Source organism: Oryza sativa, chromosome 6, assembly GCF_034140825.1.
Source record: "Oryza sativa Japonica Group chromosome 6, ASM3414082v1".
Classification (NCBI taxonomy): Eukaryota; Viridiplantae; Streptophyta; class Magnoliopsida; order Poales; family Poaceae; genus Oryza; species Oryza sativa.
The window spans coordinates 14,549,653-14,576,507 of record NC_089040.1 but is presented as its reverse complement, the minus strand read 5'-3'; the positions used below and the strand labels follow the sequence as shown (position 1 = coordinate 14,576,507).

The following is a 26,855-nucleotide window of genomic DNA, read 5'->3' as shown; positions in this document are numbered from 1 at the left end:
ATGGGTAATTTGTTGCAACGGAGTATGTGGTGGAGACACGTAGTAGGTAGTCAGTGACACATCGTGGGGCCCAGGGCGCACGTGCGCACGCGCGTCATGGGGGGAGGGGGGAGCGACCGATTTTTCCCCTCCCTCGGCGACCGAGGCGTAGGATAATCGAATACTTATTGAAATATATAAATAAAATAATGTGAAAAACTTAAAAAACATTTATTGCAAAAAAAAATAAAAATAAAATATTTCGATCAGAATATAGTCATGTGATATCTTATTATACAGATTTAATTAAAATGAATTAATGGTGTAATCGAATCACAAATTTGATAGATGATTATTGGAAAAAAACATTTAAAGCTTATTAAAAAAAATGCATGCATGTGTAGGGGAGAGAGGGCAAGAGTAGTATGTGTGCTATCTTATGTGAGAGAAAGGTTTTGGTATTGAAAAAGAGACAATATGCATGTTGGCTCATAATCTGAAAAAAGAGTTGTACGGTGCGTCCATCGTCCAAGTGTCCGATAGTTTGCGCTGGATCGGTCGTCCGATCGTAAGCATTTTCGATAACTCGATGATGGCTCCAGAGCGGAGGCAGTGAAGTAAAGCTTGAATAGACGACGGGATACATAACAACTTATTTTGAAAACTTTTTGTTCATACATTTCAACCTTTTATTTTGGATAGGCGACATGATGCATATGCAAAAAAAAAATTATTCATGGATAGGTCCACTTCTTTTTGACTTAGTAATGTATATGATCTCAATCCGAAAACTATGGGCAAATCAGTCCTCCAAAGAAAAACAAAAAGAAAAAAGAAACAAAATGGGAAAAACATTTTGGGCCTATTCAGATTCATGCCATTTTAAATTATACCATTGTTTGGTAAAATCGACAAAATTTAAGGCGGTGTTTAGTTTATTACGATATATTGGTCATGTCTAAAGAATTTGACAATATCATATTTAATCTATAATTACCAAAACTTGATAATGTAACGATGCCTAATTTTAAAAAGGTTAAAAATAGGTATATATATTATTTTTCCTTTTAACTTTCCATCGCCAAGCCGGAGGAGGACAAACCCAGCGTGGCGCGGGCGCTGCTCCTGCCTCCCACAGTCCCATGGCCATCCAGACCCAGACCCACCCGAGACCACCACCATTATCTGTATCTTCCACCACCTCCCCTCTCCTCCTCCCGCACAGCGCACACCTCGCCTCTCCTCTCCGGTCTCCAACTCTCCGCTGCCAGCGCCACCACCAACAAACCCTAATTTATTCCCCTCCACCGCATCTAACACGCTAGCGCAGCCAGCCACAGCAGCAACGCCTCACTCCTCTCATAAATACAGAGAGGAGAAAAAAACAGCGAGGTCACACGCCTCACATCCCCTCCCCCCCTCATGCGCCGCAAGAAGCACTCGGACCGGGGCGGCGGCGGCGGCGGCGGTGGCACTGAGCTCTTCATCTGCTTCACCTCCCGCCCCTCCACCGCCTCCGCATCCTCTGGCGCGCCCGCCACCCTGCGCCCTTCCAGCTCCTCCAAGCTTCTCAGCCCCGGCCGCACCGGCGGCGGAGCCGGTGCCGTTGCTGGCGCCGACAGCGCGCCGGTTCCGCCGCTCCACCCCTCCCTCAGCCGTCGCCTCCGCAACAGCGGGAGCCTGAAAGGTGGGCAGTCCCCCATGTTCCCCTCGGGGTCCTCCGGCGGCCGCCGCGGCCGGGGCGGGTTCGAGCCAGCCGAGCCCTCGTCGCCCAAGGTCACCTGCATCGGCCAGGTCCGCGTCAAGGGAGGAAAGCGCAAGCCCAAGCACGCCTCCGCCGCCGCGCTGCGCTCGCGGTCCAGGCGCGGGGGTGTCGGCGGCGGCGGTAGCGCGGAGGCCAGCTTCCGCCGCGCCGGAGACGACCGGGACGGTCCTGCGGGGAAGAACCAGGGCTGGGTGTACCAGATCCCAGTCAACATCTGCGAGGCGCTCAAGACATTCGGCTCCTGCGGTGGCCGGTCGCTCTGCTCGCCGTCTCGCGCCGCCGGCGCCGGCGAGCGCGGCTCTCTCTCTGCCGCCGACAAGAAGCGTCGGCGCCCGCCTGCCAGCGGGAGCTGGCTCTGCGGAGCCGCCGTGGCCAGGTGCCTCTTGGCGATCCAGGAGGAGGAAGACGATGAGATCGGCAAGGGAGCAGCCGTCGTGCCGGCCGAGGATGTAAAGGCTTCAGAGGTCGGTCTCGTGATGCAAGGGTGGGACGTGGAGGAGGAGGAGAGCACGGTGGTAGTCGGGGAGGTGGAAGTGGAGAAGAAGGACGAGATCTTGGTGGTTGGGAAGGAGGAGGAAGGGAGGGTCAGCGTCTGCATCCCGCCGCGAAACGCGCTGCTGCTGATGCGCTGCAGGTCGGACCCTGTTCGTATGGCTGCATTAGCCACTCGCTTCTGGGGCTCCCCTGCAGCGGCAAATGTCAGTCAGGTTGACAATGTCAAGGATGAAAACGAAAACGACGACGACGAAGAGGAGGAAGAGGATGAGGAAGACGAAGATGGTGCTGACACAGATAAGGAATGCAAAGAGCAAGCTCGTGATTCAGCGGTTTCCACTAAAGAAGCTGGATGCCGTGAGTGTGATGGTTCCCTACATGATGGTTGTGAAGCAGGACAAGTAGATCCACTGGAGACGGAAGCAGTGGAGACCTCTGAATGCGGAGATCTTGGTGAAGAAGCGAGCGAGTACGGTGACTGCAGAGAGGATGAAGAGAAGATTGAGCCAGAGGAAGCACCAATTGTTCGGAAGGACTCAGTTTTGGAGGTAGCTTTGTCAGGAGAAGCTACAGGGAGGGATATCCAATTGCCGTTGCTGGAGATGGTGGAGACTGTGGCGGAAGCTCAGGAAGAAGTTTCTGTTCCAGGACCTGAGAAAGAGGAGCAAGAGATGAAGGGCAGGAGGTCAAGCAATTGCTGCTCCCCATCGACAGCACTGAAGGAGGACAGGAAACTGCGACGGTTGAGCAGCCGCAGACGGGTAGGTAGCAGTAGTAGGGCCTCATCGGGCAGTGACAGGGTTGGGCGGCGGCACAGCTTCTCAGCCGAGACAGAAGCACGTCGGTCAAGCTTCTCGAGCTTGAAGGACTCAAGGAGAGCTAGTTTCTCCATCGACAGGGATGGCCGCAGATGGAGCTTCTCTATTGAGCAGGAACATCTTGTTGCAGAGCCTAAGGTGCTGATGGGATCCAGAAAGGGCCAGAAAATTTCATCTGAGCCAGAGTCGGAAAAAGATTGCGCTGTTCATGCTGCCCCAAACAGTGCAGAGGAAACTCTTGAATCTCATGACGACGGAAAGGAAGAAGCAACATTGGATGGACAGGAAGAAGGAACAACACAAGAGACACAAGTTGATGAGAAGGGTGAGAAGGTAGAAGTCGGAGGTGTTGAGGCACAAGATGTGGTCGAAGAACAGAAGCAGAGAAGAAAGAAAAGTGGTGAATTGCCAGATTGCCTCCTCTTGATGATGTATGAGCCTAAGCTCTCTATGGAGGTCTCCAAGGAGACATGGGTCTGCAGCACGGACTTCGTCCACTGGAAGTCTTACCAGGGCCAGAACCGCCGCAACCGCCGCCAACAAAAGGCTGGTTGCAATGCCGCTCCAGCGGAGGAGCTCAAGGATACAGACAATGCTGAAGGAACCAGTGATGCTAAGAACACAGAAGAGAGTGTAGCGCCTGCATCAGCAAACTTGGTGTCTATGCCACCTCCGGTTGTGCAGAAATCACCACTCAAAGAAGCTGCGGAGCAGAAGTTCAAGATAGAGCTGCCACTGGTTACTGGCGCTGCAACATATGCACCGTTTGTTCTGAAGCGCTGCAAATCCGAGCCGATGCGATCCTCGGCACGGCTGGCGCCCGATGCCTGCTTCTGGAAGGACCGGCATAGGCCCCTCAATGCCACCGGAGTTGGCTTTTGATTCCAGCCGAACACAACCTCTGGTATGCCTAGTTAGCTAACGAGTGAGTTGAGAGTTTTCAAGCTTTGTCGTGTAATAGTGATGAAGTTCTTTCATGCTTGGTGCTGTTATGTGATGTGGACAAACAAATAATAGCATGTTAAGTTACATCAGATAGATTAGGGAGGAGTATATGTAAATCTCTTGGGGTTGCTTCATGTGTGTGCTAAATTCCTTTTTTCGTTGATGATCATGATGTTGTGCAGTGCAGCTATAGTTCTTTCTTTCCCCCCATCAACATCTGCTTGTTTTTGCCACATGTTAGGTCTTCCTTCAACATTCAGCTTCATCATTCCTTCATTTCCTTGCAAATAAGTTATTGATCCACACTGCCAAGTTGGTAGGTTCACATGGCTTGATTTATAAAAAATGCCATCCAGTCAAACTTTAGTAGCATTGTTGATCCATTACATATTGCACAATTAGATACTTATCCCAATTGGCTGTGAAACTGTGAATGGTGTCGCATCGTCGTTCAATTTCATTCCACCTTTATTCTGCCATGACACTGTCTTGCCGTTTGGGGTTTTTCCCGTTCCTTGCTTGGTCGCGTTATTTCTCAACCGCTTGAAAGTTGTGGTCTGTACAGTTCGTTTCGGGGTTTGTCGTGGCAGGTCCAAACGGACGTGTACGGCAACCGTACAGGACCAAATTGCTGTACGGAGTCGAATAACTCTCCTTTGACGAAGTGTTTGTTCTGCTTAGACCTGGATGTATAGACGGCTGGGATACATGTCATGTCAGCAATCCACGTAAGTAGAATATAAAATCACTTATTAATCAGTTGGATTCTTCCTGCAGCCTGAAGGCGATGATTGACAAATCCTTAGTTATAGACAGGCAAATCCTGGATTGTTTTTCAGGTTAATCATATTGTTGTTATCATTACTATTGTACTCGTATCAACCAAGTGCAGGTCGTCCAATTGGCGCTGGTTCATGAGGGACAAAGACAAACACAACTGGAGTACAGCTCCACTACAACATCCACACGACCTAGCTGGTAGATCAATCAATTAACCGGACAGCAAGCTAGCTTAGCTACAAGGTCGACAGCCACCCTAAAACGCCTCCCAGATCTTGCAGCTTTTGGGTCCCTCCCACCCAGCCGAGTACTAGTAGGGAGCTGCCATCCGCTGCACTAGTGAAAAACTGCTTTTCCGCTGGGTGCAAAGCAAAGCAGTCGCCATTGACTAGCCCCTCCCTGTCTGCCACTTGCAACAGCTAAGCACTCTCATTATCTATGTTTGGATGATGAATCTATCCATGGCCATTGGGTATTTGGGTGTGTGCTGAGCCTGAGCCTGGGCGTCAACACATGTGCTGGGGCGAGGGAGTAGGGCTGGGGCCAGGCATCTCTGAGCCGTAGCTAGGGGTTGGGCCCTGCAGCCTTTTGTTTGGGTCGCAGCGGTGGTTGGGTTCGGGGACGCGGTCTCCTCTGCTTGGGGACGCGACCACCGCTGCATTCCATGGTTGGGTAATGCGCCAGTCCGGATTTGGATGCGGCACGCACTGTACTCTACGGTGGCACGCCACCAGCCACGGTGTGTCTCCCGATTAGGGGTGGCAATTGGAGTTAGAACAAAATGGAGAGTGATATCACTCGCTTGTTTTAATATACTTTTGATTAAATTTAGACTGATATAAGTGTCTGAATTTAGATTGAGGGGTGCATACATGCTAAAGGAACCCCCCTCCTACCTAGCTCCATCGTTTAGTGGGGAGGATAAGAACATCCCTGCTCACTTTTCCCTTCGGGTTGACCAACCCCCGGCCCCGGATGACTGAGTGGGTGAAAATCAGCCCGTGGCGGCGACACCTCTAGGGCCCTGCTATCTTGCATGGAACTAGTCTCCCTCTGATGGCGAGAGGAGCAAGACACGCGGGATGGTGGTGGGTTGATAGCGTGACGTCGAGACAAGTAGGATGCGAGCGTCAAGGTAGCGGTGGCCGGCCAGCACCACCAGAGTTGAGGCAGTGGCTGCTGGGTGGCGACGAGCCAATGGCGTGGCGTCGAGGTGATGTGGCAACGAGCGACGACTAGTGAGGCGGCTTGTGCTGGTGATGAAGGGATGAGGCGGGTGACTTCGAGGTGACGCAGTGATGAGGAAGGTGGGAGGGTGGCATGGTGTGGGGCGCCAGCTAGTGGAGATGAGCCGAGGCAGAGAAGCAGATGTTGGCGTCCTAGCTCCCAGCAACCTTTTTTTCCTATGTGACAAATAAGGATAGGATTGATTTCTTAGGGGCTTGTGGTTGTGAAAGAGTAGAAGAAAGGACTTAGGGTTTGGTTTACTTTATATATGATTCCACCTACTGCTTCAATTGAGGGCATGTTTGGCACAGCTCCAGCTCCAGCTCCACCCCTACTGGAGCTGGAGCTCAGCCAAACAGTTTTAGCTCCACCAAAATTAGGAGTGGAGTTGGGTGGAGCTCTCTCACAAAATGAACTAGAGTTGTGAAGCTGGGTTTAGGCAGTTCTACAACTCCACTCCAGACCCAACTCCTGGAGCTAAATTTAGGAGTTGGAGCTATACCAAACAGGCCCTGAGCTTTCCATCCCTGTCCCCACACCCGAAATTTTGTGGGGCCTCACCACCACTCACCTAAGCCTGCCAGTGGGTTGAGATCCAATTTGAATCCACCCCAGCCCACCTCCTCATGGAATGGCATGCCAAACCAACCCACCCCATTTCCTCTCCTCCAAAATCCAAACCAACCCACCCCGCATCAGATTTCAGTCCAACCCACCCCAAACCATTACACTAAAATGGGTTCAGCCCACTTCACTGGAATGGATTCAATCCATGGATCCCAGCTACACTACAGAGAGCTTGGAGCCAGGAGGCCTCGTTACTTCTTTAGCCATGGATCTCAGCTACAGTATAGAGAGCAGCAGTGTAGACACACGTGCAGACAATTAATTCAAAACAGAAATATTAAAAGAACATCATTGCTTGCTGAAACACTGAAAATTGGGCAAAAACAAGAAAATGAAACAAAAAAAAATACTCAGAATGATACGCATCGCATTGTTTGTTAGCTGATCCAGCACTGAAATGAATACCAGAAGACTAATGATGTCATATAATTACAATTAAGTCAATTGCTCACTACTACAGCAATAATAAGGGCCATAATAAGGTTTATATCTTCAACAAAAACTACCAAAACATCATCTATGCCTTGATCCATATGCAGTTGTAGATAATCTGGAAGAGAAAGAAGCCATCAGAAATTTATATTTCAGAAATAACATTGAATGATTACAAGTTGAATATTATTATTTCTATAAGATATGACTAGCATGAGTTAGTGGACACACTAGTAAGAATGAAGAATGAATCCATCCATCCCCACTATTCAACTAAATATCTATACTACTATATACAACCACAAGGACTTTCAAGAAATGGAAAAAAAAAGAGAGGAAGAAAACAAGGTTGGGGCCTTTTTTGCCCCTCTGGGAGAAGAGAGAGGCCACCTTCCTTGCTTATCCTTCACATACACAATGCTCTCATCTATCTCCTGAACATGCTCTAGCTGCTCAAATAAGAATATATACAAGTAAGGATACAACTAATAGATATAAAAGGCATTGCAAGGTGTTACAAATTCCGCCTAACATTTCACCAACTGATGAACAAAAAACAACATTAAGTTACTGAGCACAGGGACCCCACCATTGTAAAAAAAAAACAGCCATCATACCAAACCTTCTTCACAAAACATCATATGGTCAGTACTCAGTACGAACCTAGATCAAAGAAAATTTGGCACAAATATTAGTAATACTGGTGGGCACTCAGACAAATTAATCTAGATTTTGTGACTAATCAAACAATATAAAATGAAAACACATCTACAATTACTATTTGTATGGCACAGACCACAAAGTCTGAGACGAAATACAAGGCGTGAGATATTATACCTTTAATCCCCTTGTTTTTTGGCTCTATGTAGCCAATCTTTTGCACAAACAAGTGCCTCGAGCATCTCTGGTGTCAATGAGCTTCTTGTGTCTCCAAGAATCCTTCCTCCACTGCTGAAAGCGGACTCTGAGGGCACGGTGCTAAGTGGAATTGCAAGAAAGTCTCGAGCCATAATTGCCAACACAGGAAACTTTTTGGAATTTTTCTTCCACCATGCCAAAACATCAAAATCCTCACTATCATCCTCACATACTTCTTCTAAATATGTATCAATCTCTGACTTCTGAGTATGTGCAACCTTTCGGTTTGACTTGAAGAGGGTGAATTCATGCTCTAGCTTTCTTTTTCCCAAAACAGGTGAGCCTACAACACTAACTCTCTCACTAGACTGTGACATGTAGGATACACCCCTTCTTCTTGCAATTCCTTCATATACATGAAAGTATGATTTCATCTCCTCTATAATAGAGTCCACTTTACTTTCAACATTAGAACCATGGGGAGACACCTTCTCATAAAAGAAATCCAAATAGTCTCTTTTCCTTCTTGGATCTAACACAGTGGTAATGACAAGTGCCAAATTGAAGTTGTTTGCCAATTTTTCATCCCAATATTTTGCAAACTTGGTGTGCATAGGAGCAGCCAATCGTTTTAAAAGATCGCTGGTTTGCCAATCAGGATCACTCAAAGCATGACGGATACAAAGAACATGGGGCAAGAATGTGTGTGCAGTTGGTGTCCTATGAGCTGATACACCTCTAGTAGCCTCTTCAAAAGCCTTAAGAAATTCACAAATTGATTCAGCATGCAACCATTCTTCATTAGTTGGTAGAAGTTCACAATTTTCAGAGGCATAGCTATTGAGGATAGCCTTGTAAGGCAATATTTCTCTAATCATCTTGAAGGTCGAGTTCCAACGGGTTGGTACATCAAGAGTGAAACCAGATTTTGGAGGAAGACTTTTACTAGAAGCAATTGAATTAAACGCTTGAATGCGTGAGGGTGAATGCTCAATGTACTTTAGGATCTCACAGATCTTATCTATTGCTGCACGAATCACCCTCATCCCATCTTGAACCAACAAATTGAGGATGTGTGCACAACACCTCACATGAAAATGTTTGCCTTCCAAAACCAACTCATCCTTGAGAGTTTTCACTAATTCTTGACAAGCAGCGGTGTTGTTACTAGCATTGTCTAAAGTTAAGGTGAACAGTTTGCTACTCAAGCCCCACTCAGTCAAACACCTCATCATGGCTTCTTCAATTGCAAAGCTAGTGTGTGGATACTTCACAGGCTTCAAACTTATAATTTTCTTTTTCATTTTGAATTCAGCATCAACATAGTGGGCTGTGACAACCATGTATCCTAGGTTTTGATTTGAGGTCCACATGTCCGATGTTAGGCATACACGCGAATCAAGATTCTCTAATTCAGCATGCAATTCTTGTTTCAGCCTATTGTAATAGTTGTAAATCTTGTCGCGGATTGATTGACGACCCACAAGTTTAAAAGTTGGCTGCATGGATGCCATCCAATCATCCAAGTAGGGATCCTCAATTTTATGGAATGGTATCTCAGCATGGATGAAATATTTTATCATCAACTCTTCAGTCTTTTTAGGATCAAACATAAAATTTTCCACGGGTTGTTTCCTAACTGTTGATATAAACCTATTTCTAACTTCACCATCAACTAGTGGACAAGATTCGCAAATATGGTTTATGAGATGGCTAGTTCCTGATTTTCTAGTCGCTGACAACATTAAGCCACAATATTTGCATTGTGCTTTTGGAAGACCATCTATCATGACAAGCTCCTGCTCAAAATGTTCCCACACTTTTGCTCTCTTACGTGTTTGTGAAGGCAGCTCATGACTAGAACTATTGGCAGATGAACTTTCAGAATTTTGCATAGACATGTTTAATAAACCTATGTTTGACAAGAATAGAAAATTAATATCTACATTTGCTACTTGTGCAGAATTAATATTTACATTTACTACTTGTGCTAAAAACTAGTGAAATGATAAGCATACCCAACAGCAACCTGTTATACACCGTAATCATGCATCTAGCATTTGGGGGCTGGACATGTTTCTTTTCAAAGAACCGTGCATAAATATTCTTGTGCACTTTTTTTTCACCTTTTGAAACTCCACTAATAACATAATGAATATCAAATCACATCTTTGAACAAGAAAGACAGGCCTCATGTCATGTCAACACATAAAATAGTTAGCTACTTAATACTACAGTGAAAGACAGCCACCTAAATCAACAGATTAGTAGTTATATGGAACTGAATGAACTGACATTCAAAATGTTTTATCCTTTGACCAACAGCTTAAAAGTTTAAGTGCTGGATTTTCTAGATGCGCTCAACAGTCACCATTAAGCAGCAAAAAAGCTGCATGCTTAATAAACATGACTTAGAGGTTGGGACTTGGGAAAGGGTGCAATTGCACTGATATATTATAAACAACCATCTGACAGAATTAATTGCGAATAATAGAACATTGCTAGCAATCAATTTGTGTAATTCCAATTTGTTCAAATCTCCAACATCTTTTTTTTTTCTTTTTCAGTAGCATTGCAGTATACCAGAGATCTAGATGACTTCTCAAGGTTAGATGAGACATTGGTACTGCTAATTTGGCAATAGCTTCATAAGTCTTTACCTTTCAAGAGTTAAGACCTAATTATTGTGACTAATCCTGATGTCTGATGGCACACATACTACAATCCAGCAGAGTATGTATCACATGAGACAACTAAGATGGGACACCAGCTGCGGCATTAAACCCAACAGAAACCCACCACTCTTCAGCATCTCCAATCGAACCAACCCACATTATCTAAAAATTGAAACAAAGAAAAAGCACAAAAATAGCCAAGGTACCATACCAGGATGCTCCCAAGAACCACTTCCAAGAACAGTCCCCCCAGCTCACCGAGATCCAAGATGGAGGTCACGCAACCGCAGATCTGCCACCTCCCTGCCCACAGCAAGAACATATATCAGCGGAGCTCGACCAAGCAGAGAGAGAACGCCACTTCAAGAAACATGAAAGATGAGTCACCTTCTTGAGTGAGTCCGGCGACTGTGGCGGCGAACGGCGGTGACGGCGCTCGGCGGTGGCAGCGAACGGCAGTGACGGCACGCGGCGGTGACGGCGCGCGGTTGTGGCGGCGGCGGCGGCAGTGCGCGGCGGTGCACCGCGCACAGGCGCGTGCGGGGAGTGTAGGGTTTGGAGTGGAGTGGGGATAGTTCGGTTTGTTTTGGAGGCTCACCCATGGGTCCAAAAATCCAACCCACCCCCGCAGGCCCGGGTGTTCCGGCCCCAACAGGGAAATAGTCACCCCCAACTTCCAGTTCCTCGGGGTCAGCTTGTAGAACCTCCCCGTACTGGTAGGGCCGCTGCTGCCAGACGCAGGCAGCATCTCCGCCGACCGCCGTCATGCCCTGCCAGGGGTTAGGGCCGCTGCCACCAACACAACGCCTCTGATGCTGAGCAAAGCGCTCCATCACAACCGAGCTCTTCTTTTCTTGTTCCCCATACGAGGTAATAAAAGATAAATCCCATCTTTTAGCCTTTCAGATTTACAACGCTCTTCAGCTTTTTTCTTGAATGAATCCGCAAGACTGCAATGTCCTTATTTTCTGGGCACAACAATAACTATGTTTTGTTTTAAAAGATGCAATGGGTTTTGGAACTGGAAGTTCAGTCCCTAGCACATCTAGCAATCCAGCGGTAGTTCGGCTGCTAATGTTCCTGCAGATTCATCAGTTATTTAGTCTTTTAGTTATAAACGTGTATGTGTTGATTTTTTTTGTTTGAATTATTGGAAGCTGGTAGTTTGGGCTTAATCAACGTGAATTAGCTACAAAAGGGAATTAGAGATGATTGCTACATTGTAATCACCAATCGGCTACACTAATACTATAGTTTCCCCAATTCAATTTATAATTTTCTGTATTTTTATTATATATATACAAACGTATCCCCGTATCTTTATTTTCCGAAAAATATCATATCCCGTATCACCGTATCGTGTATCCGTATCCCATATGTAGGTAACGTAGGCTGCCACCGTTGGCCATGCCCTAAGCACGTATTTTGAAGGAACAACATAAGCAAGTTTGCAACGGGTAATTAAAGTCGTCAAGTCATGGAATCTTACTAATGAGCTGTGAAGTTATCGTCATTTGACACTATAGCTTATATAAGAGCCTTGGGTATAAGCAAAGGAAATTAAAAAAAAATGGGGGGCTCAATACCTTTGTTCCAAAGGGATGAACGGTAAAATTTCCTATAGTACTCAATACCTGTTTTCTGCAATTCAAAAAACCTTCGATCCAAAGGCATCTATTTGTTTTAATCTGTTAGTAATTAATTGTGTTGTTTTTACATACTAATTCCAATTGTAGGACAACTTCAATTCAACTTCGAGCCTGTTTAGATCCTCTGGCAAAAGTTTTTACCCTGTCACATTGAATATAGGAAAAAAACTAATTACACAGATTGCGTGTAAATTGTGAGCTTAATTGCTCCATGGTCTGACAATGTGGTGCTACAGTAAATATTTGCTAATGATAAATTAATTAGGCTTAATAAATTCGTCTCATAGTTTACAGGCGGAATCTGTAATTTATTTTGTTATTAGTATATATTTAATATTTTAAATGTGCATCCGTATATCCAATGTGACACGCTAAAAATTTTCACCCTAATGTTAGCAACGGTACAAATACAAAAAAGTTAGAATAAAATATACCTATAGGCTATATAGCAAAACATGTCACCGTATCGGGAGAGAGAGAGAGAGAGACCAAAAGCCAGCAAATCTGATCACCCTGCCTCAAAAACTGTAGTACGATGCCAGTTTCCCCATCCCACGAGCCCGTCCTAAATTCTAAATTCTCCCTTCGCTTTCGTGCGCTCGCGAGATGCCCTGCGTCATGTGTGTTGACTGGAGCTTGGTAACCTCTGACCACCGGCATTGCAAGGACCAAACGTCCAAAAACCGATCGCTCCTCCGGTTGATTCCCGGCAACCTTTTCTCACGAAACCTTTCGACCTTGTGTTGTGTCGGATCGATCTACACATGGCCGATCGCGGTCAAGATCCCTCTGCGTAATTCGCGACTCTTTTCCGACTTGACCGCGGAAAGAACGGGGAGATCATCAAGGCGACGTTGGGATATGTCACGTCGGTCTTGGTCTCGGACTCGGTGGCTTTGTCGCCACCGGCGGCGTAGCGTTGCTTTGGTGCGGTGTGACGTCGTGTTCCCTTGCACGTTATAGCTTTTGAGAAACTTTGGTGCGAGTCTTACAAAAATGGAGAAACTTTGTGCTCGACCGGTGCAAGCAAGTGAGCAGCAGCGTCACTTTTCTGTTCGGTGCCACGGTGCCTCCTGCGTGGTAGGTAGGATACGTACGACCAATTGGGATGATATTTTCCAATTGGCAAATATTCTACTAGTAACCTGAATTTGTCGTTGTAGAAACAAGCATCGTTAGGAGCGTGTTGCATGTTTGTTTCCCCAGTTCTATTTTGAGTGTTTTTTTTCAAATACCGGCTTTCAAAGTTAAATTCATTTCCACTTAAAAAAAAGAGCTAGAGCAACATAGAGGGGTGCATCCGTACTTTCTCCATCCCAAAATAAGTGTAATTTTACATTGTTTATGTCCAACTTTTGACATTTTTCTTATTTGAAAACTTTTTATTATTAATATTTTTATTGTTATTAAATGTAAAAGATGAATAGTGCTTTATGTGTGACTATTTTTTTAATTTTTTTTTATAAATTTTTCAAATAAGACGGACGGTCAAACGTTGGACACGGATACCTATGGCTGCACTTATTTTGGGACGAAGGTAGTACTACACTCCCTCCGTCCCAAAAAAAAGCCAAACCCTAGATTTCCGTGTCCAATGTTTGACTGTCCGTCTTATATGAAATTCTTTTATAATTAGTATTTTCATTGTTGTTAGATGATAAAACTAGGGATGGCAATTTTACCCATGGGTCCGGGTATCCGTGGATACCCTCCGGGTATCCGTGGATACCCGACCCGATGGGTACGGGTGTGGGTGTGACTTTTTACCCATGGACACTCCCGCCCGAGACCCGAAGATATTATGGGTAATAGGCGGGTTTTATTTTTTACCCGTGGGTAATCCATGCCCGACCCGATACATATGTATTATCTAATTTTGACTCATTTTTTAATTCTTATACCATTTCTCTTGGTTCATTCGTGATGCTAACTGATACTAAGTTGTGATGTAATTCAAATTATCGTTGATAACCAATAATTTGGTAAATTATTGATTTTATTTTTCTTGGTTAAATTACATATCTTTTAAGTTATTATTCATGTGAGATCCATTGGGTACCCGCCAGACATACCCGCGCCCGCCGGGCATGAGTACGGGCATGGAGTTTTGCCCGCTAACTCTAATGGGTAGGGTTTCGGCGGGCAATGTTGGGCATCGGGTCGGGCATGGTTTTGCTCTACCCGTGCCCGACCCAACCCATTGCCATCCCTAGATAAAACATGATTAATACTTTATGCGTAACTTATCTTTTTAATTTTTTTCATAATTTTTTCAAATAAGATGGACGGTCAAATTGGATATGAAAACCCAGGGTTTGTCTTTTTTTTTTTTGGGACGGAGGGAGTACACCATAGCTTCATATAGTTTAGTGGTATATGTTTTCTTCTAGCAGTGTTGTAGTAAATAGTAGTATATCCATTACATTTTAGCATCAGCAAATTCAATGTGAGAAAGAGTCTGTGCAGAAAGAAAAATGCAGTGACAAAAAGTGCTTACCAAAATGGAGAACACAATGAAAACATCGATTAGTATAGTGCAACGAACATGTTGAGAATAAAATCAAAAGCAAAGAAGGTTCCCAGAATTGGATAAGTACTTAGTCCAACCCATTGGCTTAAAGAAACAGAAAAATAATGCTTTATTATATTATACTACATAAACTACAGAATTTCCTAATGTAAATACATCATATTTTAAAAGCTATGAAATTGTCCTGTATGCTATACCATAGTTTGATTCTTGCAAAGTCAAGCAACTTACTTGACATTGCATCTCAAGCGTTAAGGGCCTCAACTAAACCCAAGCTTTCCTCCAATTAATTTATCATCTAAAATGCTTAATTGAAAAGTAACCCTCAATTTTGATAAGAGCAACCAATATCATCCCATTGAGACCCTAATTAACATGCAAAGTTGTTAACTTAATTTGCTTGCAATAAATCAGAATGATCGTGAGAAAATTATAAGGGATGCAACATGCCTGACTATGCTTACTACAATCAATGGCTGATGAGACCTTTGGTAGTGTGGTGGGTAAGGATATTCCATTTGTTTGATAGTGATTGTAAATGCAAAAAGAGAGGTTAAGAAATGCTGGATGAAATTGACGGCTACACTCCATGCATGGCCAATTTGTAGACCTGTGTCCTGTGATATAACAGAGCTGAGAGCATATAGGAGTATGATGCAGCCACGAGAATACTTAATTAGCTACAAGAATGCAAGCTTCTCTTTGGCTTGCTGCTCGGCCTGATGGTTGGGGGTACACGCAGGAGCTCTGAGGGGGTGTCAAGTGGTGAACATGAGATAACTACAGGTAATTGATTTTTCGACCGGGTTCCTGTGCACCCCTGTCACTGTAGTCTGTAGCTCCGCCCCTACGTGCAGTTTAAGAGGATACCAACAATCGAGATTTTACGGTACCTGACACTCTCCGTTTTTCCCCGGCCTGTTCCCAAATTACTGCAACAGTACATATATCATTAATAATTAGGGTGCTTTTACAGTACTTTGACAATAATAATAAATTACTTAGTGTTAGTAAGGCAGTGGAATTAACATGTCCCGTTGATTTATAGGGTTATTTTGGATATTTTGTTAAAATAGTAGTAATAGGGGTATGTTGAAATTACTTTTCTAAATCCAATCCCGCGAAGGTTATCTTGTCCATCCGTCGTAGACTTGCGACTCGGTCGATGAGCGCCGCCGGTGAGGTTGCCGGTATCTCTCTCTCAATATTGTGATGCTAAATAATGCCAGCTTCCGTAAACATCCTTAATAATGCATGTGGAAACTGAATTTTGCATGCAACCATGTTATCTGAGGATCACCAATTGATTTAATTAGACTGTAAATTAACTTATATAAATCATGTTCGATCGGATCGAAGAAGGAAAGAGGAAGAAAGAAGCGGAGTAGTTTCATGGCTACTTGTTATATGCGTTCCTCAAATTAAAAACAAATAATAAGCCAACAAATCAGGAAAGATATATGCATGGCATTAGGGAACAAGCGTGCATTACGGACGAAGAAACACACATGTAGTTAGCTAAAATTCAGTCGATTTACTCTACAGATGGAATAAATTACTTATTTACCATGCATTTTATTTTTTTTCCAAACCTACCATTTTATCAGATGTACTAGAACTAATTGTGGTGTGTTATATTAAATTAAATGGACGGTTCATATCTCTCCAAGGGTGCTTTAAACATACCCAAAATTAATCATACTTCATGGGATTTTGCAATTGTGTGTCGAAATAATTTTTTTTCTTAACCTTTATACATGTAGCAAAATCGATGGGGTCAACCGGGCCAGCTAAGTTGTAACTTGATCATGCAACTTCAGAGGTTTATATTGAGCCTTTAAGCTTGTCACTCTTCACTCGTGGCACAGATGCTGCGGAGAAATCATCATTACTGCGTGAAGTTGGGTAATCATGCAGCTTTCAAATGTGTCTGGATTGGTAGATTATTTTGATTCCAAATTGATGATGCTAGCACGGATCCTACTCAGTGAAAAGCCTTATCCATAATGTTGGTCTGATTGCTAGAGAGTTTCTTTTCCCTTTACCTCTCTAATTTGTTCGTTCCATAAAAGCAAGTTTGTGTTAGAACATGGTCCAAAGTGAAGCTAGTGTGAGATGTTGGGTTGTCGCCGATGATGACAGAGATGCTCTTCGCCTTCTTAGCCAAAAATACTTTCTTTTATACAAAAAAAGTTACACTAAACTCTTTGCAAGCTTTTCCCTGAAAGCCCATCTTTAGGACATTATTTCCTATTTTTGTAGCGGGGTTTCTGATAGAATTCTTTCAATGTATTTCAATGGATTTAAACAGATTCATCAGACATGCACCATGGTGCAATTTCACACCAATGGCGTAAGGTTCTAGGCCAAATCAGTTTTCTCCAACGTGAAGTAACTTAAACGCGACCATGGGGGTGCACCCATGTGTAATTGTGCATAATAGTAATTAACTGACCAGAGGCTGTTAGCTCCATGGAACACTCTGGCTTGAGGTCAGTCATCCCGAATTGGTCAGAGGAAAAATACCAAACAAATGGTGATCTGATCTCTGCTAGACTACTACCACTGCTAGTTTTGATGGCATGCATCTCTCTCTTGAATTTTCTTTCATCAATTTCATGGCCCCCACGCAAGCACGTACACTGGTAGCACCATTAAGTACAGCTGGTTCTCACTGTATCAGAGGCTGGCCATTTCCTGCAGGGACCAGCTAGCTATCGCTGTTCCTGGGCAGAGACCGTGATGGCTTTCAAGATTACCACCGAGTATGTGCAGCGCAGAGATCGAAAAGTGAGACTGTGAGAGGGGAGGAGGGAAAGGGAATCACGAATCATATGCATTGGGGGTGGTCCCATTTCTTCAGATAATATGAAGGTGATTTCAGTCTTGCAGACGACGATGACAGAGAACTAGCTAAGGGTTGAATTCAATGATTCTGTTCATTTTGGCTGGGTTTACTTGCTAGTGACAACTAGTAGATCAGGTGTGGGTTTACTGGGTTTGGAGGCCGATGAAACACAAAATACAAGACCAACTTCAAATTCAATTCCTTTGCCAAAATTCAAAGGAGGCCAAAGAACAGAGCTGGGTGATGTTTCTTGAGCTGGGTGATGTTTCTTTAGATAATGACTGAGAGTTATGCACCTTTCAACATATTTCTCAACAGGCTGTGCACTCGCTTCTACAGTCTGATGCAGGTGCTATCAATGAATATATGTCGGCCAATTCAATCTTTAGACACCAGTAGTAAATGACATTCGTAGTACAATACTACTATTGGACTATTGGTTGGCTCTAATTATCAGCCGCGCAAAATATCGTTAGAGCAAGTTTAAAACTAGGCTATAATGAACTATAATCTTATATGGAGTACAGACAATTTGAAAAATAAAAATGATTGGTAAATGCATACAGAGGTGTGCTTCTACGCTCCTCAACCAAAAAAAAACGCACGCAGAGGGTAAAGCATGTCACCGGCTCAGATTAAAAGTTATCGAGGGGTATTTCCGTCCATAGGGAAGTGAATGAGTGTGGCGTCATTAGCGAACTGCTGACGCGAGTTCCAGACTTCCGGTGTTCATCAGAGGAGGAAAAGCGAGCTTCAGTGTTCATTAGCGGAGGAAGGCGGCATCGCGGCGGACAAAGGGAGGGGACACAGTTAGCATTGCGTACCTTGGACCCGCTTCACAGGCGGTTGGGCACGCGCGCGCGGTAGCAGCGAGACGGAAGGAGCGGCCGAGCGGGGCGGAGGAATCGGCGGCGGCGTGGCTAGCAGAGGAGGGGCCAGTGCTGCTTGACGGAGGAAGGCATCGCCAGCCAAACTGCCGTCGCAAATCGATCGTCGTCTTGTCTCGTCGATAGATGAGGCGGCTGGATATCGACTGACCTCCAAATGCAGTGATCGCCATCGCTCTTGAGGACGGGCATGGCTGGAGATGGGCTGAACTTTCCCATGGACGAAAATTCCCCTCTAGTGACGTTTGTCTTGTCCCTGTTAATTAACTTTTAATCCGAGCCATTGATGCACTTCAATTTCCAAGCGTTCTTTTTCTTTCAAGAAGCCTTGAAGGAAGAAGGTGAGAGATAGAGAGAAGAAGAAAAATAGAGATAACATTATAGTTCATCTATTATACATGGTAAGTTCATTTGACAGGATGATAGTTGATTAGAACTAATTAGTGCACACGCATTGTGTAGTCCCGTCGATCAAAAACTACTCGCTCCGTTCCAAAAATAAACGAATTTAGAATTAGATACGACACATTCTAGTACAATGAATCTAAATAAATATATGTTCAGATTAATAGTATTAGGATGTGTCATATCTAGTACTAGGTTGGTTTCTATGGGACGGAAGGAGTAGGCTTGTGCTTGTTATGAGTTAGGCGATTGATTTTTTTTTTAAGTTTTGTGAGTTGACTTTCTCTCCTCCATCGGTCATCATCTAAGGTTGTTGAGGTCTTCTTCCACCTCCGGCCACAAGATTTGGTTCTTTCTTTTTCTTTCTTCCGGTGCTCTTACAGTTGCTAATGAACCTCTCCGATCATGCCTCACCTTCCAAGTTTCTCACAGTTCACGATCTCCCCGTGCCATCATCTCCCTACCGTCAGTGGGGCGCCCCCCTCCCTGGCTCGCCGGTGCAAGAAAGTCGCCAACGTTGCTGGCAAGCCCTACCCAACCAACTAGGATCTCCCTTCTCACTCCCCTTACTCCTCCTTGCTCTAAGTAGCGGCGAGGCAACCCCGCCTTTGCCACTGGCTCACCGCCCACCCCCATCCCCATGGTTTCCGTGCTATCATCATCAGCACCCCGCCCTTCTTCCACCACCCTAGACATCCCTCTAAAACCACACCTCACCACCCCTACCCCTCGTACCACCTTTTTTTTACAATAAACAATAGGAGACACTCTTACTGTGCTCTCTATATAGATGGGGCAATATGGTGCCTAGGCACCAAGGTATGCAATACTTAAATTGACTCAAACATCTGATTTTTTTTAAAAAATACTTTGGAGTATATACCTATATATAAGAATTTGATTCCTACTCAAATTCACAATCTATTTATACATATCTAACTAATTATATGTTTTGATAGTACATACCTAGAATCAAAATCTAACAAAATATCCAAATTCAATTCAAACTTGTTCAAACATGTTAGTAATTTTTAAAGAAATTCATACTCATTGAAATTGGGTATATTCTCAATTTGATTGCTAGGTCCGGGACACCATGGTACCCCAATTATTTTAATATATATCTCTCTACTATTATAAAAATTAAAGATGTTTCTACCAAAATTTTGATACGTCATCCGTGTTTGAGTTGGTTCTATATCACGGTATCCATTTCGACGTGACTCTAGAACAACTATTATACACCCCCTTCCTAGCCCAACGCCTCCCTCTCCCTCTCCCTCTCCTAGTGCACCCAACCCAGCCAGCCCACACCATCCCACCGCCCCATCCAGCGTGCCTCCACTCAGCGCCACACGCCCCTCCCCTAATCAGTGTCTTTTTCTCTCTTTTTTCCCCTATTTCTCCTTTTCTCTTCTCCCGATCATCCTGACCTCTCCTTCCGTTTCCAATCTCCTCCCTTTTTCCTCCTTTTCTCTTTTTTTTCTGTTTCAAATTTCTCTACTCACAAATATTTTTCTATTGAAATTACCATTAAGGTGTGTATGTCGCAAGTTTGTTATTTTGCAAATGCTTTTCATCTACAAGTAAAAAAAAACTTTCACTACTTGAATAATCAAAACTTCAATCTTTAATAAATGACGTATAGCAGAATAGACATGCATCAACTTATGGAATATTCACCCAATAGATTTGTGAGGCTATGGAAATGTGTACATAAGGGATTCTTCGTGTGATGACGTATGAAGCGAGCGCAACCGGGTTCAATACTATATACTCTCTCCATCCAAAAGTCTGAGACTTATTCTATTCTTTGGTTTTTCGAAAAGTCTAAGTCCTATTTGTAGCTAGTCACTATGAGTTACACGGTACCTGGGTACCCAAGGAGAGGCCTTTGGGCCATGTGGCATAGGGTGGGCCAAGAGCCCTAGGCCCATGCGGCTATCCTTTAAATAAAGAAAGAGATATTCTTGGGATAAGATATAAATCCTGGAAATATACCTATCTTTTATAGATAGAATAGGGAGATCTAGTTGTAATCAGCTAGATACTTTCCTTGTAAACCCTCCTCCTCATCCTATATAAGAGGGGGTAGGGGTCACGAGATCTGGGGCAAGCCGGTCATCACAACCCGGCATACGCATTCTCCACTTCATACCGGACATAGATCCAATCCACATATAATTGGACTAGGGTATTAGCTCACATCGAGGGCCTAAACCAGTATAAACATCTGTGTCACCATCTCTCCTTGATTTTCCCCACCAGATAAATTTTATTGCTGTTCCTAGAAATCGACAACCGCCATTATGTGCTAAATTAAATTGTTTATCAGAATCCAAGAAGTCATTTTAGTACTTATTGGTTGCATGTCCATTGGTTTTATCACATGGTGAATGAATTAATTGCTTTTTGGTCTTGGTGCAAAAAGAAATAGGTCTTAGATTTTTGGATAGAGGGAGTATGATTTCTGACTTTGTTTTACCATTGTTTTGTTTGTCTTGTTTTAGTTTGCCGTTTAAATTGGTAGAATTTTTATCAATTGTGAAAATTATCTCCACCTGTCGCAACACATATGTATTTTTGCTAGTATATATATATTTTAAGGACAAGACTATACGCCGACCCCTAGAATAACTATTGTTTACCTCTGTCCCACCATCACTCCTCCCTCCCATCCCCTCATGTGCGCCTATCCTCCTCCTCCTCTTCTCTCTACTCTCTCCTCGCGCTCTTTCATGCCCTCAATCCCCTCTCGATCCACTCTTTGATGAACCCTGAGCTCCACTGGAGACACTCAAGGCTGTTGTTGGTCCGATCTTTCGGTGAGTTAATGATAACTACGATTTGGGAGAAACGTTGATGACTCGACTATAAACGTACGAGATGTTGTGATGCGCCTTTGTGATCGATACACCTCTCCGTAGGTTGTTGATCTTGCCGGTGCAGATCAACCTTATTCCTGCAAGCAAATCGAAGAAACAAGCAAGAACAAGGTAAAAGCAATATGAATTGCAAATAGGAATTGAATACAAATAATAAGTTGGGGTTCCAAAGAACAAGCAGACGGGCGGTCTAGCCGACACGCGCGCTGCAAGCAAGTAGCAATGGCTAAACTTTAATCTAACAAAACCCAAGAATCCCTTAAGGGGTACCTAGCTATTTATGGAGGTGGGAGGACAACCTAGGGGTGCCTAGGGTCGTGCCCCCCCTAGTTGGGGCACACCTGATATGGGTCCCACTTGGGCCGAGGAACCAAACAAAATTACAAGCCCAAAGGCCCATGACAGGTGACGTAACACCTTATTTCTTCATCTGCGGATGATTGAGATGGAATTTGGCAATGAGGCTTCATCTGTTGCAGGTGACACAACACCTTGTTTCTTTATTTGCGGCCGTTTGAAGTCAACAGTGTAGGAGGTGGCCGAATCGGATTTCAGCACTTGGAGTACTTGATCTTGATATCATCTTGTTCATCCATGATGTTATCCGTAGTAGCCTTGGTCACATCATCCTCCCCTTCTTCATGGAAAACCATCCTCGGTTTTTCCATATGGTGCTCTTCACATAGTCCATACAAAACAACCTATTTCATCCGATCAAAACTAGAGAAACTCGAAGTAGTGTGATTAGCAATAACATGTCTCCCTAAATCCGAACAGATAAAAATTCTATGCACCAAATATAATCCTCTATGATCATATTCGCCAAAGATATAAAAAATAGCTTTAGTTGGACATGGGAAATCAGATTTAGCAAGTAATTTCTCCTTCAAATTATCGAGCTTACAAGAATCATCAAACTAAACATAGCTCAAAGTATTTAAAGAAGATGTCAATTCACGTTCCTCTACTTCATCAGCAATGTGAACAACATGCTTAAAATCAGCGCAATAAGAATTAACAGTAGGAATAGCATGTTCATTCACTAGTTGTGGCATGGATATAAGTGAAGCATTATCACACAACTCTTCTTTATCACAAGAAACAACAAGTAAATCAACTTGTGACAAAGACATCTCAGCAAATGGTTCCACTAATGGTTGCTCTACTATAGCATGAAAAGTGGACTTGTGTAGCTCAGCTTGAGAATACTCACCTTCATTTATCTCAGCACCATTTAATTTACCTTGCAAACTTTCTTTAGATATCGCAGGTGCTTCATCATCTTTCTTCTCAAGTACACCATTCTCCTCCTTTTGTTGAATGTGCTGAACTCCCTGCAAAACGTTAGTAACAGGGGAGACAAAAGATTTTTCCTCCAATGTTTGCACATCATCTTTGCATAAGGATATAGGAGATTCAGAAATAGCAGATAAATCACATTGTTCATGCTTACTCGCATTTGATATGATCTGACTCTCAATGCTACAAACAAGAATGAATAGGTGTTCAATATGATTATGTCACATTAGTAAGCATAACCTGAACTTCAGAATTAAGCCCCTTGAAAAATCTGCGCATTATGTTTTCATCTCACTCTTTTAGATCACTGTAGATGATACAAACTTTAGATTCATGGATGTACTCTCTAACAGTTCTATCACATTGTTTCAGATGTTCTAGTTTATCATGAAGAGTACATTTGTAATATAAACTCACAAAACACTTTCTCATCATGTTTTAGCATTCATCCCAATTTTCAGGTTTGTTACTCACATAACTCCACCAATATAATGTAGAAGAGGTGAACTTATTACTAGCGGCCTTAATCATTTGAGCATTAGAAAAATCATATTTGTCAAATTCATTGTCTACTGCTAGCTCCCAATCAATATGGTTAGTAGCAAACAAGAAACATACACAAGAATATGCACACTCCTATCAACTACTAGGTAGTGGAAGCTCCAATATCACACACACTTAAGCATTTTACCAAGCTCTTACAAGTTCTTACCAAAGCTAGCGGAATGGTGACGTACACCGACTCAACCAAGCACCCTAATGGAGGTTGGATGTATCGATGCCTTGGCAAACACTTGCTGTGCGGCTGCAATCAAATCTGTGGAGCTCTTGGTAGGCTTAAATATGTAGCAAAGGAATAACAGATGCTCAAATTAGAGAATACAAAGTTGAATAATCGTTCAAAGTCAGTACCGTGCTGGTCCTAGGCTAGAACGGACTAGAGACGCGAGCCTAGACACGAACGGTACCACAAGATAGCACTAGAAATAATTCAAGCACAACTCTGATATATCAAATTCGGCTCAAAGATAACAACTTATTTTCTATTTTTTCTTTATTTCTTTTTCTTCTTTCTTTTCTTCTTCCTTTTTTTTTCTTTTCTTTTTGGTGCGGAATTTTTTTTTCAATTTTGTAAGCACCTTTCTGCTTTTTCTCACTTTTTTTAGCAAAAATGACTCAAGGACCTGAATGCAAGATTACAGGGACTCAAATGTAAATACAAAAATTATAGGGACTCAAATGCAAAAGTCCAAACCCAAAATTAGAACTATACAAAAATGTAATGCTCTCATTGCATAAGTTCCATTTTTGCAAACGGATCTTCAATCTGACACTCCAAAAAATTTCACCAAGGTGCAACTCGGCACAACCGGTTGGGAGGTGGAGGTACAGTGGGAGGTAGGGGAGTTGTCGGCTGGGAGGGAGGGAGTCGACAGAGTGGAAGGTTCGGCCTGGGCCCCCACAAGTGGAAACCAAATCCAATCAAAGAAATGACTTTCACCTTCCTTCGTCCTCACTTATGGAAGCCGAATCCAATCTACAAAAATCTCTCCCCCTTCCTTCTTCTAGCGTACACATGCACGGCAAAAACAAACACACGGCAGGATCTACAAACCCTAGGTGCAACTCAACAACTCTAAAACTAACCGACATAAACTTTTGAAAACTAGAAAAATAGAACCCTGGCGGAAAGATGATTTTGTTTTCATAGGTCCCGACGACAACAAAGACAGGGCGACGACGACGACAGTGGTAATAGACATGACAAGAACTCGAAAGCCTAAACGTACTACGCTAAGTCCAGCAACTTGACGCGACAATGCAACAGAAAACTCAACAAAGCAAAAACTGAAAAGAACAATGCAGTGGCACAAAGATGGCTAGGTAATGGATGCAATATTTTTTTGTGGCTATTTTCTGGTAATATGTAGATAAAAACATACCGAGCAACGAAAGCTCTGATACCACTTGATGAACCCTGAGCTCCACTCGAGACACCCAAGGCTGTTGTTGGCCCGATCTTTCGGTGAGTTGATGATAAATACGATTTGGGAGAAACATTGATGACCCGATTACAACCGTACGAGACATTGTGTTGTGCCTTTGCGATCGATACACCTCTCTGTGGGTTATTGATCTTGCCGGTGCAGATCAACCTTATTCCTACAAGCAAATCAAAAAAACAAGCAAAAAAGATAAAAGCAATCTGAATTGCAAATAGGAATTGAATACAAATGATAAGTTGGGGTTTCGAAGAACAAGCAGACGGGAAGTCTAGCTGACACGCCCGCTGCAGGCAAGTAGCAATGGTTAAACTTTAATCAAACAAAACCCTAGAATCATGTCACGACCGGAATTAACCCAACGGGCATTCCTTACGTGCGTTTATTATTCCTTGTCCCAGGAGGCAAGGTACACTAAAAGTTGATACAATTCAGAGTTTAACAAGCGGAAGCGTAAATAGTTAATTTATTACATGGGCGACGAAGGCCCAGCACACACAAAGATAAACGGAAAACAGTAGAAGACTAGGGCGACGACTACGGGCACTTGACGGCAGGCACGAGCTAGACACCAAAGCCTTCATCTTCCAGGAACTCCTCTTCTGGGTTTGGGGAAAAATTGAGCAAGATTGAGTACAACCACCGTACTCAACAAGACACACCCACGAATGCAGAATAAATGCAAAGGAGTACAAGGGAGTTATAATAAAGGGGTTAGGGTTTGCAGTAAACAGCATTAAAAAGACTTTTAGTTGCTCAGGGCCATTTTGTAAACACGATCCTAGAGCTACACAATGTTATTAAACAAGGCCGTGAACCTACACGAACCTGCCTTAACCCAAGGCCTACGATGATTCAGACCGAACTGGCAACCAAACCCAGGTCCCAGCTCGTCCCAAGCCAACCCAGGCCAACCATTCCACATTTTAGTTGTTAAGCAGGTTTTAAGAATTTAAAACACTAACTTGGGTACATTGCTAGGCTTGCCCATAACCGAGGGCGCGACTATTCGAATAGATTATACTCTGATCAGAGGTGTACATCTTTACCCACAAGACACATCTTCCTCACGTGTAACCACGTGCCACATACCACCACGGCATACGGACGAAAGACGTGACATAGTTCCCAACCCATCCTAGCCATAAACAAGAGTACCGACCCAACCCCGCCTACGGCCGGAACCCCCGGGACAGGTAGGCAGGATTGAGCCCCTAGCAGCAGGACACCGGCCCTGTGCCATGACATCTCGACTACCGGGCGCAGCTCGTGTAGCCTTTATTTGTCCTAGAGATGTCCATCAAGCCCCGACTTCGTCCATCTCCATCCGTGTACCTTTGTTTATAACCAGACTAAGCCACAAACTAAGCCTTACCCAGTAGACATGTGAAAGTACGGTAGTGCTTTGCAACAGAGGCCCGAAGACCGGTCCTTATAGTGGCCGAGGTGCTTCTATCAAAACCACGCACCTCGAGCCCAATCGAAAACCATTTTGGGGGTTTTGAACAGAGGGGAAGGTGTGTGTCCATTTCCACATAGTCCAACCATTCTATAGTGTCCAAATGATATGAGCATTCCCAAAGTCTAAGGTTATAAAACCACCTAATGTTGCCTAATTAATCCGCGAAGCATCTACCTAAGTTCATACTAGTGGAACCATGAATAGAGTACCCACTAGTTGGGGTTTTATTTGTCCAAGGGTGAACAAGGTAATAATAACAATGACAATAATAATAATAAGGTCATAA

The 26,855-nt window shown here is 43.7% G+C and overlaps 1 protein-coding gene across 1 annotated transcript; it reads left to right on the top strand.

Annotated features, from left to right (window-relative positions):
* Positions 1 to 1,374: 1,374 nt before the first annotated feature.
* On the top strand, positions 1,375 to 4,171 carry LOC4340984 (uncharacterized). The gene has a single exon (XM_015785512.3). It carries the CDS (start codon positions 1,402 to 1,404, stop codon positions 3,937 to 3,939), a length of 2,538 nt encoding a protein of 845 aa, XP_015640998.1. The 5' UTR covers positions 1,375 to 1,401; the 3' UTR covers positions 3,940 to 4,171.
* The last annotated feature ends 22,684 nt before the right edge of the window (positions 4,172 to 26,855 follow it).

Coding starts and splice junctions, on each gene's coding strand:
- LOC4340984 (XM_015785512.3), top strand. CDS start 1,402: ATGCGCCGCAAGAAGCACTCGGACCGGGGCGGCGGCGGCGGCGGCGGT.